This window comes from Ranitomeya imitator, chromosome 4, assembly GCF_032444005.1.
Source record: "Ranitomeya imitator isolate aRanImi1 chromosome 4, aRanImi1.pri, whole genome shotgun sequence".
Classification (NCBI taxonomy): Eukaryota; Metazoa; Chordata; class Amphibia; order Anura; family Dendrobatidae; genus Ranitomeya; species Ranitomeya imitator.
In genome coordinates, this window is record NC_091285.1 from 161672641 (window position 1) to 161685834 (window position 13194).

The following is a 13194-nucleotide window of genomic DNA, read 5'->3' on the forward strand; positions in this document are numbered from 1 at the left end:
CTTGCAAAAGTATTCAATCCCCACCTTCATCGTCCTTTTTTTTTTGTGTGTGTTGCTATCTCACAAGCTGGAATTTCACTGTTTTTGTTTGATTTTGAGGGTTTGTATCCGTTCATGTAAAGAACATGCCTACAACTGTGAAATATGTGGTTTTCTGTTTGTTGTAAAGCAAACAACAAATAGGACAAAATAACTGAAAACTTTAGTTATGTACACTGTTCACCCCCACCACCCTCCATGGTCACTGCTTTGTAGAACCTCCTTTTGCGACAATTACAGCTTCATGTCGCCTTGGATAAGTCTCTGAGATTTCCACATCTTGCCACTGGGATTTTTGGCCATTCCCCAAGGCAAAACTGCTCCTGTTCCTTCAAGTTAGATGGTTTCCTCTGCTGACCAGCAATATTCAAGTCTGACCACAGATTCTCAATTGGATTAAAGGGACACTGTCACCTGAATTTGGAGGGAACAATCTTCAGCCATGGAGGCGGGGTTTTTGGGTGTTTGATTCACCCTTTTCTTACCCGCTGGCTGCAATATTGGATTGAAGTTCATTCTCCGTCCTCCGTAGTACATGCCTGCACATGGCAATCTTGCCTTGCGCAGGCGTGCACTATGTAGGACAGAGAATGAACTTCAATCCAATATTGCAGCCAGCATGCAGCCAGCGGGTAAGGAAAGGGTGAATCAAACACCCAAAAACCCCGCCTCCATGGCTGAAGATTGTTCCCTCCAAATTCAGGTGACAGTGTCCCTTTAAGGTCTGGGCTTTAACTAGACCACTACAAAACATTTACACATTTTCCCTTAAATCACTTAAATGTTGCTTTTATCAGCATGCTTTAGGTCATTGACTTGTTGGAAGGTGAACCTTTGTCCCAGTCTTAAATCACTGACAGACTGAAACCGATTTTGCTCAAGAATATCCTGTATTTCGCATCATCCATCTTTCCCCTAACTCGGTCAATTTTCCCTGTCCCTGCTGCTGTAAAACATTCCCACAGCATGAGGCTCCTACCACCATGTTTCACTGTGGGCATGGTGTTCTTGGGCTGATGATCTCTTGGGGAAACTTCCACATGTCCTTTGGCAAACTCAAAATAAGTCTTACAATTTTTGTGTGTAAGTAAACATTTTTTTCTGCCCACTCTTCCATAAAGGCTACCTCTATGGAGCTATGGGTGATCATCATAGATTGGGATTTTTTTTTTTTAATAATGCAACCCTGACTCTTACTTTTCAACAACTTTGTCCCTGACTTGTTTGGAGATCTCGTTGGTCTTCATGGTGTTGCAGCCTCTGTGGCCTTTCAGGAAAGGTGTGTATGTACCGACCACTCATGTGACACTTAGATTGCACACAGGTAGACTTCCTTTCACTTAAGCATGTGACTTATGAAGGTAATTGCTTGCACCAGAAACTTTTAGGAACTTCATAGCAAAAAGGTGAATACATATGTAGAAGCCAATTTTTAGTTATTTGATCCCATAAATTTGATTTATGCCTAATATTTTTCTCACTTCTTCAACTTAGACTATTGAACGCAAATCTGATTACAAACATACTTAAACACCGGTTGTAACCTAACAAAATAGGTAAAAAGCCAATACTGTGTACTTTCACAAGCCACTGTAATAATGTGGGCTTTTCCTAAGGGTAGACCATCAATTCTAAAACCCTAGATAGCCTTTATATGCAGGCTGTAAATGCTAATGTGATTTTGGAGTGTGTTCATGTACTTGCATGCCTTCTGACTGCATTAAACACGTCATATGATCTTTTTATCTGTTTATTTTTGTGTTTTACGAGTATGCTTTGAAATTTTACTCCAAAATGTGATCCATCGTGTCCTTTATTCACTCAACTTCAGGAATGCATTTTAAAGCTATATCATTGTCCTTTTGTAGTATATAGTGGTGTGCTGAAACCTAACTTAAAGGCGTTGTCCACTACTAGGACAACACCTTCTCATTCTCCATGTTTGGCCCTAGAAAATAAAAAAAAATCTTATACTCCTCTTCCGTGTTGGTACCGATCCAGCAGTGTTGGCACTCGTTCTCCTGGCGCTTACGTGCGGTTGTTCTACACCCAATCACCGCTGACAGTACTGTCTCCTCATTCGGACAAACGCGTCAGCAGGAGGAAGTGGGAGCTGCACCTGACCGCTCACTTCCTCCTGATTGAGTGCATGTCCAAAGAAGAAGACCGCTTGTGCTGACACCGCACGGGAGGGGAGTATAAGCTTTTTTTATTTTATCGGGACCAAACATGGGTAATGAGAAGGGGTTGTCTTCGTAGTGGACAACCTCTTTAAGACTCAAATGTTGCCCACTGTTTAGATGATTATAGGATCCCTTGTAGTTTTGCTTGTTTTTTATTTTTTCATTTTTTTGCATTATATTATTAACACAATATTATTTTATTTATCAGGAGCCAAAAGAAGAAGAAATGACTGAGGAGGAGAAAGCTGCCCAAAAAGCCCGGCCAGTGGCTACGACACCAATTCCTGGCACTCCATGGTACTTATGCCCCAAAGCCTGTTTTCTTGCCAATGTTTGCAGGGACATTTGTGTTAGTCCTGGATTTTACATCTGCACAGGCAAGGGCTTTCATTTTGTTACATTATTTGCTTGTGTTTGGTAAGACGCTTGTTTTATAATTTCCTCAGATATATGAAGCTCTTGTAATACTGCTACAAACATGTTTTAATATCTAATCTTCTCTTGGCATAATAGTAGTGATGAGCGAGTATACTCGTTGCTTGGGTGGTCTCCGAGTATTTGTTAATGCTCAGAGGTTGTTTTCATCACCTTAGCTGCTGGGCAGCCTGGTTACATGTGGGAATTCCCTAACAAACAGGCGATCTTCACATGTATTCAGCCTGTCTAGTAGCTGTAAATCATGCAGCTGCGGTGACGAAAATGAAATCTCGGCGCACTAACAAATACTCGGAGACCACCCGAGCAACGAGTATACTCGCTCATCACTACATATTAGTATTTACTGGACTTGTGATTTGGTTATTAAGATTTTAATAAGAAGTACTGCCTTTTTTTGCCTACCAAGAATCCTGCCTGTAGTGTACAAACACGGCTTCCCTGTCATTGCTGTGTGAGATGGATAAAGGGATCAGTATTGTGGGCTGTCTATCCACACCTGATTTGTCCAGAAACCATTCTCCCATTTTCCCTTATTTAAAAGGCCGCTCAGTTTCCCATGCTTTGTAAAGTGATGGCTTTATTCAGCTGAGTGTTGCTTCTTCCACTTCTACTGGTTTTGCTGGGATCGCTCAGTGAGATCCCCTATAATGAGCACAAATGGACAAACCACACCTAGAGAACTTTTCCAAACCAGAAAACTGTACAAAGTGCCAGATAATACATGGTGGGGGTCAACTAAATGAATTACAGCCCACACTGCTACACATGAAAGGCTAGAAATGGAGTCCAGTAAACACTTGTTGTCTTTGCCTACTTATTTATATAGCCTCGTGACTGCCGTCTCCAGTAGCCTGATCATACTGTTAAATGTTGTCTGCCTACGCAATGTAGGAATGTTGGCAAACCTCTTATTTACCCATGGGACATTCAGTCAATAGCTACTCTGCCATAATATCAGAGCTGTATGTGGCAGGCAAAGTGAAATATCATTTGTTGCAGTTTTATACGTTGCACACGTTTTGTTTCACATGCTAACTTTCTCTCAGAATATGAATGGCGGAAGAGACAGTAAAACATTTTGCTTTTTATTATCTGTTTAGTGAAGGCTATGTATTGGCTGCAGAACAAGATATTAATTTTAAATACTCATTAGGTTGTACAAACGGACTTTATATCATAACTTATCATAGGGATCAATAGGGAAACTGCAGGCACCCATATGTGAAGGGGAAGCAGCGTCACGTAAGGACTGTAGCTCTGCTTCCTCTTCCCTGTTTTTCCTCTGCACCCTTTGGGGGCTGCTGCAAGGCATTTGGGGGCTTTTTGCAGTCCTCTGCAGTCAGGTGGCCTGGAGAGTACCTGTGCAGGCCAAACTTAGAAATGGGCTCAGTGCCAAACCAGAACTGGGGCTTTTTAATTTCAGGTTTTGAGAATTCCGGAGCTGATTAAAAGGGTGAGGTCACATCCTTATGGGATGAATTTTCATTTAAGAAAGATAAGACTAGAGACTTCCCATACATTAATTCCCCACCATATTTAAGATTTCTGCTACTTGTGAATGGAAACCCGGACTGATAATTCCCAGCTGATGTCGTTGCACTATGAGCTCTTCATATTATCACATCAATATTATGGCAATCATTCGTAGCCTCTGCATGTACACTGAGCCGTATGATCATTTGTATAACGTGAATATGTATTAGTTTTTTCCAATCCTACAACTGTGGCATTACCTATAAATGCCCCTCCGTGCATCTGGGGTTATGCTGCTTAAATAGCATGGTGTCTTAGGTATGGGTTACTCCTGGGTGATGACTGTTATAACAGGTGATTTGCTGCCATTGATCCTTTATTATTATTTACATGTTACTTTTCTGCCTTTAGGTGTGTGGTGTGGACCGGTGACGAACGCGTCTTCTTCTACAATCCCACTACACGTCTCTCTATGTGGGACCGGCCGGAAGATCTCATTGGAAGAGCTGATGTTGACAAAATCATTCAGGAGCCTCCACATAAGAGAGGGTTAGAAGATGACAAGAAATATTGTGAGTTGAGAGCCAGTAATTACTTAAACCCTAAATATTTACTTCCTCGTGTATGTATTATTTTTATACTGTAAATGTGGTAATCATAATATCCAGGTTTCTTCTGCAGTGCTTGGTTAAAGGATAGTCCGAAAGTAACACTTATTTAATCATAAATGTCTGTTTCATGTAATCTAAATGCTTTTTATTATACTTTAATTTTTTTTTTTTTATAACCAACTTCCACTATTGTTGACGCTTTGTTTGAGAATCCCCAGTGCATGATGGGATACTCACACAAGGCGTCATCAGTGTTGACATTTCTAGGGCTGTGATAGTCCCTGCTCTTCTGAGCATGTTTCGGTTGTCAATACCAACGGATGCTGAGTAGATTCTTATCACTGAACAAGATTCTTTTTAATGCACAGTGACAGTGCGCTCCTTCGTCGGCTCTGAGAAGGCAAGAGAGCTCACTGTCGATGCATAATATAAGGAGAGCACTCGGTGAGCAGCAAGAACAGAGACCACCACTGCCTCTCCTGTTCCTGCTCGCTGGGTCGTCTCGTTACAGTGTACACAAACCGTGTGCTCTCTTGTTGGCTTGTCACGTCTCAGAAAAAAACAAAAACAGAAATTCTGTGTCAGCAACCGTTAATGACCGGTTTAAGATTATACGTGAGTCACTACAGCATACAATGTCACAGCCTTTAAATGCAATTTTAAACAGGTGCACAAGACTTTTGTATGTAACATTTTAAAAATATATATTTTACGTTCATAATTTTTGATTTTCGCAGTCAAAGATGATCATGAATCAGCAGAAGATGCCAATGATGATGAGCCCATAAAAGCAAAGAAGAGAAAGTGAGTTGGCAATCTCTAATGTATGCCTTCATGACAGCTCTGTGTATTAATCGCCAGCAGGCAACTTTTGACAATTTAAATGTAATCCATTAAATCTAAAAATAATTTCAGATTTACCGTCTGTCCACACATTGGGTGACATGCTATATTTCAGTATTGTTTGTTTTCTGCTCTAGATAATACCATATTGTTTTACATATTGTTGGGTATATCCTCGACAATTGGAACCTTAATGTAGTTGTTGTGTTGTAATAAAAAACCTCACCTAAACGTGCGATCATAATACATGCAAGAAAAGAAAGGTGAAAGGTATTTAAAATCTGCTACTGTGGTAACGCTAGCCGTCAGCAAGTATCTTTACATCTTATCCATGTGGTCTGAAATTCATGGCTTTGAAAAATGAATTATAGATTTACCATAAGAATCCGAGAAATTGAAAAATAGGACTTGGAACCAACTGTGAATTTTATTGGTTCTGAAATTGGTACTTCAATGACAAAAGCCACTAGATCTACTTGACAAGTAGCAAGTCGGTCTGCTCCATGTAGCTATACATTTACACTTGTTTCCCCTCTTCTTTTCTTATGTAGGAAAGATGAAAATGAGTCAGACAAAGAGACCGCTATGGACGCTGAAATTAAAGCTGCCCGTGAGCGAGCCATCGTTCCACTGGATGCTCGAATGAAACAGTTTAGAGATATGTTGCTGGAGAGAGGGGTTAGAAAATCATCTTTTGAGATGTATATAAATCTTTTCTGATTTTTGCACACGAGTCAGTAAATCTTCAGTAACAGGGTTTATCTCCATGGTAATCAGTTGCTTTCTTGTGCTTAAAGGGTTATTCTCATCTTCTTACTCTAAGATACACAATCACATTTTGGGACCCCACTTCTTGGATACATCCTCATTTGATCCTCAGTCTGTGATGGGGTTGGGTATTAAGTTCTGGTACACACCTAAAACCTGAGAATTTCTGTTTCACCATGCTGTCTTTTGCAACTCTGCCACAAAGCAGAACTCTATTTAGATGAATTTTAGTTGCACTGGGTGGCACAGTAGGTGACCTATAGCGCTCCTATTTGAACTGTGGTCCCATTATTGTGTGTCCATGGAAGTCCCAGAGTTCAGACCTATACCGATCATGAAATGATGGAATATCCCATAATTTTATAAGATGGGAATATCCTTTTAAATCTAGAAATGTCAGCTGTGTCTTTTATTTGTCTTAAAATATTGTAGAAATATCTGTAGTGATGACCGAGTATATTCGTTGCTCGGGTGATCTCCGAATATTTGTAACTGCTTGGAGAATTAGTTTTCATCGCCACAGCTGCATGATTTACGGCTGCTAGACAGGCTGAATACATGTGAGGAAAGCCTGTTTGTTAGGGAATTCCCACATGTATTCAGCCTGTCCAGAAGCCGTAAATCATGCAGCTAAGGCGACAAAAACTACATCTCTGAGCACATCCAAATACTCGGAGACCACCCGAGCAACAATGCTACTCGCTTATCACTAAATTTATGTGTATACACCATAACTGGTCCAAATTCTGTGCACTTAGACTGTCATTTTATAGCTTGCGATACATTTTAAACTAAAAATAAATGACCGCATAGATGTTTTTGTTTTACATACAGTACAGACCAAAAGTTTGGACACGCCTTCTCATTTAAAGATTTTTCTGTATTTTCATCACTATGAAAATTGTACATTCACACTGAAGGCATCAAAACTATGACTTAACACGTGGAATTATATACTTAAATTCAGTTGTTTCACACTTTTTTGTTATGTCTTATATTCTAAGTTCTTCAAAGTAGCCACCTTTTGCTTTGATGACTGCTTTGCACACTCTTGGCATTCTCTTGATGATCTTCAAGAGGTAGTCACCAGAAATGGTTTTCACTTCACAGGTGTGCCCTGTCAGGTTTAATAAGTGGGATTTCTTGCTTTATAAATGGGGTTGGGACCATAAGTTGTGTTGTGCTTCTAGAAGTCTGGTGGATACACAGCTGATAGTCCTACTGAATAGAATGTTAGAATTTTATTATGGCAAGAAAAAAGCAGCTAAGTAAAGAAAAACGAGTGGCCGTCATTACTTTAAGAAATGAAGGTCAGTCAGTCCGAAAAATTGGGAAAACTTTGAAAGTGTCCCCAAGTGCAGTGGCAAAAACCATCAAGCTCTACAAAGAAACTGGCTCACATGAGGACCGCCCCAGGAAAGGAAGACCAAGAGTAACCTTTGCTTCTGAGGATAAGTTTATCCTTGTCACCAGCCTCAGAAATTGAAGGCACACTGAACCAGCATGGCTACCACAGCATCTTGCAGCAGCATGCTATTCCATCCGGTTTGCATTTAGTTGGACCATCATTTATTTTTCAACAGGACAATGACCCCAAACACACCTCCAGGCTGTGTAAGGGCTATTTGACCAAGAAGGAGAGTGATGGGGTGCTACGCCAGATGACCTGGCCTCCACGGTCACCAGACCTGAACCCAATCGAGATGGTTTGGGGTGAGCTGGACCACAGAGTGAAGGCAAAAGGGCCAACAAGTGCCAAGCATCTCTGGGAACTCCTTCAAGATTGTTGGAAGACCATTCCCGGTGACTACCTCTTGAAGCTCATCAAGAGAATGCCAATAGTGTGCAAAGCAGTCATCAAAGCAAAAGGTGGCTACTTTAAAGAACCTAGAATATAAGACATACAGTGGGGCAAAAAAGTATTTAGTCAGTCAGCAATAGTGCAAGTTCCACCACTTACAAAGATGAGAGGCGTCTGTAATTTACATCATAGGTAGACCTCAACTATGGGAGACAAACTGAGAAAAAAAAAATCCAGAAAATCATTGTCTGTTTTTTTTAACATTTTATTTGCATATTATGGTGGAAAATAAGTATTTGGTCAGAAACAAACAATCAAGATTTCTGGCTCTCACAGACCTGTAACTTCTTCTTTAAGAGTCTCCTCATTACCTGTAGTAATGGCACCTGTTTAAATTTGTTATCAGTATAAAAAGACACCTGTGCACACCCTCAAACAGTCTGACTCCAAACTCCACTATGGTGAAGACCAAAGAGCTGTCAAAGGACACCAGAAACAAAATTGTAGCCCTGCACCAGGCTGGGAAGACTGAATCTGCAATAGCCAACCAGCTTGGAGTGAAGAAATCAACAGTGGAAGCAATAATTAGAAAATGGAAGACATACAAGACCACTGATAATCTCCCTCGATCTGGGTCTCCACGCAAAATCCCACCCCGTGGGGTCAGAATGATCACAAGAACGATGAGCAAAAATCCCAGAACCACACGGGGGGACCTAGTGAATGAACTGCAGAGAGCTGGGACCAATGTAACAAGGCCTACCATAAGTAACACACTACGCCACCATGGACTCAGATCCTGCAGTGCCAGACGTGTCCCACTGCTTAAGCCAGTACATGTCCGGGCCCGTCTGAAGTTTGCTAGAGAGCATTTGGATGATCCAGAGGAGTTTTGGGAGAATGTCCTATGATCTGATGAAACCAAACTGGAACTGTTTGGTAGAAACACAACTTGTCGTGTTTGGAGGAAAAAGAATACTGAGTTGCATCCATCAAACACCATACCTACTGTAAAGCATGGTGGTGGAAACATCATGCTTTGGGGCTGTTTCTCTGCAAAGGGGCCAGGACGACTGATCCGGGTACATGAAAGAATGAATGGGGCCATGTATCGTGAGATTTTGAGTGCAAACCTCCTTCCATCAGCAAAGGCATTGAAGATGAAACGTGGCTGGGTCTTTCAACATGACAATGATCCAAAGCACACCGCCAGGGCAACGAAGGAGTGGCTTCGTAAGAAGCATTTCAAGGTCCTGGAGTGGCCTAGCCAGTCTCCAGATCTCAACCCTATAGAAAACCTTTGGAGGGAGTTGAAAGTCCGTGTTGCCAAGCGAAAAGCCAAAAACATCACTGCTCTAGAGGAGATCTGCATGGAGGAATGGGCCAACATACCAACAACAGTGTGTGGCAACCTTGTGAAGACTTGCAGAAAACGTTTGATCTCTGTCATTGCCAACAAAGGATATATTACAAAGTATTGAGATGATATTTTGTTTCTGACCAAATACTTATTTTCCACTATAATATGCAAATAAAATGTTAAAAAAACAGACAATGTGATTTTCTGGATTTTTTTTTCTCAGTTTGTCTCCCATAGTTGAGGTCTACCTATGATGTAAATTACAGACGCCTCTCATCTTTTTAAGTGGTGGAACTTGCACTATTGCTGACTGACTAAATACTTTTTTGCCCCACTGTATTTTCAGTTGTTTCACACTTTAAGTATATAATTCCACATGTGTTAATTCATCATTTTGATGCCTTCAGTGTGAATGTACAATTTTCATAGTCCCGAAAATACAGAAAAATCTTTAAATGAGAAGGTGTGTCCAAACTTTTGGTCTGTACTGTATATAGTGAGAACTTTCATTATTTAGTCTCCATACTCCATAAATGAGTGGGCGTTCCAGAAGTTCAGAGATGAAGGGTAGATAAGAGCCAGGTCTGTAGTTAGCGGTGCAGTTCTGGTCAAGGGATGGTTTTTTTGGGGGGGTTTTTTATAATTTTTTTTACAATAGGGGTTATGGTGGTGTGTTTCAGTGAAGGAGGAAAGATACCAGACGAAAGAGAGGTTAAATATTTTAGAACACCTTTACAATGTGGCTTTTCATGACTGTTGTAACTTAAAGGGAGGGTGCCGTGATTTTAGTTTTTGTATTAATAATTATTGATTATATAATCAATTATTTTTAATACAAAAGTAAATGTAGTACTTTAATACTTTTTTATTTATTCATTTTTACTTTTGCCACTGGAGGCCGCCATTTTCATTAGTGTGGGTGTAAGTGTCTGGGCACGACACTTGCACACCTCACTTACGGCAGCCATGGGCATAGGAGCCAACAGTCGGGCTCCGACCGCTCCTCCTGCCTCTCAGCTGTGACTTGGGCACGCCCCCTGGGCTGCTACGTCACAGCTGTGAGAGGAGATCGCGGCCATTTTGTTTTTTTCCTCTGTCATCGCACACACAGCTCAGTGTGTGCGATCATAGCAGGAGCTGCCAGGGAGAAGCTGCTGCTGGGAAGAGAGGTTCGAGGTGAGTATCTGCAGCCAGGAGCTGTGATTGCAGCCTGTACTTAGTATTACAGCACAGGCTGCAATCACTGCTCACTGCCATTCAGAGCAGGGCAGGGAGATCGTCACACTGCTCTGCCCTGAACATGACTCAGCACTTCCTGGAAGAGGACTGAAGGTAAGTACAGAGTTTTTATTTTCTTATGCATCTACCACTGCTACCAGCCCCTATATACCACTGCTACTAGCCCCTATATACCACTGCTACTAGCCCCTATATACCACTGCTACCTGCCCCTATATACCACTGCTACCTGCCCCTATATACCACTGCTACCTGCCCCTATATACCACTGCTACTAGCCCCTATATACCACTGCTACTAGCCCCTATATACCACTGCTACCTGCCCCTATATACCACTGCTACCTGCCCCTATATACCACTGCTACCTGCCCCTATATACCACTGCTACCTGCCCCTATATACCACTGCTACTAGCCCCTATATACCACTGCTACTAGCCCCTATATACCACTGCTACCAGCCCCTATATACCACTGCTACTAGCCCCTATATACCACTGCTACCAGCCACTATATACCACTGCTACTAGCCCCTATATACCACTGCTACCTGCTCCTATATACCACTGCTACTAGCCCCTATATACCACTGCTACCAGCCCCTATATACCACTGCTACTAGCCCCTATATACCACTGCTACCAGCCACTATATACCACTGCTACCAGCCCCTATATACCACTGCTACTAGCCCCTATATACCACTGCTACCAGGCACTATATACCACTGCTATCTGCCCCTATATACCACTGCTACCTGCCCCTATGTACCACTGCTACCTGCCCCTATATACCACTGCTGCCTGCCTCTATATACCATCTACCACTGCTGCCTGTCTCTATATACCATCTACCACTGCTGCCTGCCTCTATATACCATCTACGACTGCTGCCTGCCTCTATATACCATCTACCACTGCTGCCTGCCTCTATATACCACCTACCACTGCTGCCTGCCTCTATATACCATCTACCACTGCTGCCTGCCTCTATATACCATCTACGACTGCTGCCTGCCTCTATATACCACCTACCACTGCTGCCTGCCTCTATATACCATCTACCACTGCTGCCTATACCATCTACCACTTGTACCTCTGTCCTGTGTAGCTAATCTAGTCTTGTGTAGCTAATCCTGTCCTGTGTACAGTATCACACAAGATAGGATTAGATACACGGCGCAGCACAGTATCACACAGGACAGGATTAGATACACGGCTCAGCAGTCAGTATCTAATCCTCTCCTATGCACTCCTCTCCCCCCTGCGTGTCTTTCCCCATTGTGGTTTATTATTTTTGTTGTGGGAGATGGAGTCGAGGATTATGCGTTCGGTATGGTATAAAAAAGATTAATAAAGGACTTTATTCTGGCCGAGTCTTTATTTACAATACATGTGAGATCTATGTGGCGGCATTATGGGTGATCTATATGGCGGTATTATGTGAGAAGCATATGGTGGTATGTGAGAACACTGGCGGTATTATGTGTGATCTATATGGTGGTATGTGAGAACACTGGCGGTATTATGTGTGATCTATATGGCGGTATGTGAGAACACTGGCGGTATTATGTGTGATCTATATGGTGGTATTATGTGAGAACACTATGGCAGTATTGTGTGATCTATTTGATAGTATTGTGTGTGATCTATATGGCGGTATTATGCGAGAACACTATGGCAGTATTATCTTCAGAAAGCGGACCCATTCTATGGTGGTTCTGGCTGAGCACCTGCACGCGGGTCTGGGGTAATAGAGGGTAAAGCATGACCTCCAGTTAGGTGCAGTCAGGGCTGGTGAGGCGGCCCCTGAAGAGAGGGGTCTCATTTTTATTGTTACTATATGGCTACATTTCCCCCCAGCGTCACCCCGTACTTCGCCTGTCGCCTCGCTTTTACACATCGCCAGGACAGGATGGGGAAGACAGGATCTGAGGAGGGGAATGGGGTCTGCATGCAAAGTCTGGATCAGACCAGGCCATCAATCCGCAGAAATGTTTCCTGGATTTCTGTGGAGCAGACGGTCCATCCATGTGTATAAAAGGCAGCGCTCTATGTACAATCCCTGGCTGCTCCGCGCACCAAACAGGGGGCCCCTATAGACCAGCACACTGCTCTCCTGAAATACTCTGTGCTGCTGTCACCCTGCTCCCTCCACCACATATCTCCCAGAATCCTTGCTGCCTGCCATCCTCGGTGACCGTCTACTTGTCAGTATAAGGCTGCTTTCACACTAGCAGTATTTGGTTTGTATTTTACCTCAGTATTTGTAGCCAAAACCAGGAGTGGGTGATAAATGCAGAAGTGGTGCATATGTTTCTATTATACTTTTCCTCTATTTGTTCCACTCCTGGTTTTGGCTTACAAATACTGAGGTAAAATACTGACCAAATACTGATAGTGTGACGGCAGCCATACTCTGCAGTCACCAACAAAATG

At 42.3% G+C, this 13194-nt stretch overlaps 1 protein-coding gene across 2 annotated transcripts in view; it reads left to right on the forward strand.

Moving 5' to 3' along the window:
- Positions 1-13194, forward strand: part of TCERG1 (transcription elongation regulator 1) — a 112118-nt gene that overhangs the window by 32259 nt on the left and 66665 nt on the right. For both annotated transcript variants that reach the window (XM_069764072.1, XM_069764073.1), the window contains 4 exons: positions 2431-2519; positions 4545-4705; positions 5482-5548; positions 6139-6265. In XM_069764072.1, coding sequence (XP_069620173.1) covers positions 2431-2519; positions 4545-4705; positions 5482-5548; positions 6139-6265 — 444 coding nt within the window. The remainder of the gene's footprint in view (positions 1-2430; positions 2520-4544; positions 4706-5481; positions 5549-6138; positions 6266-13194) is intronic.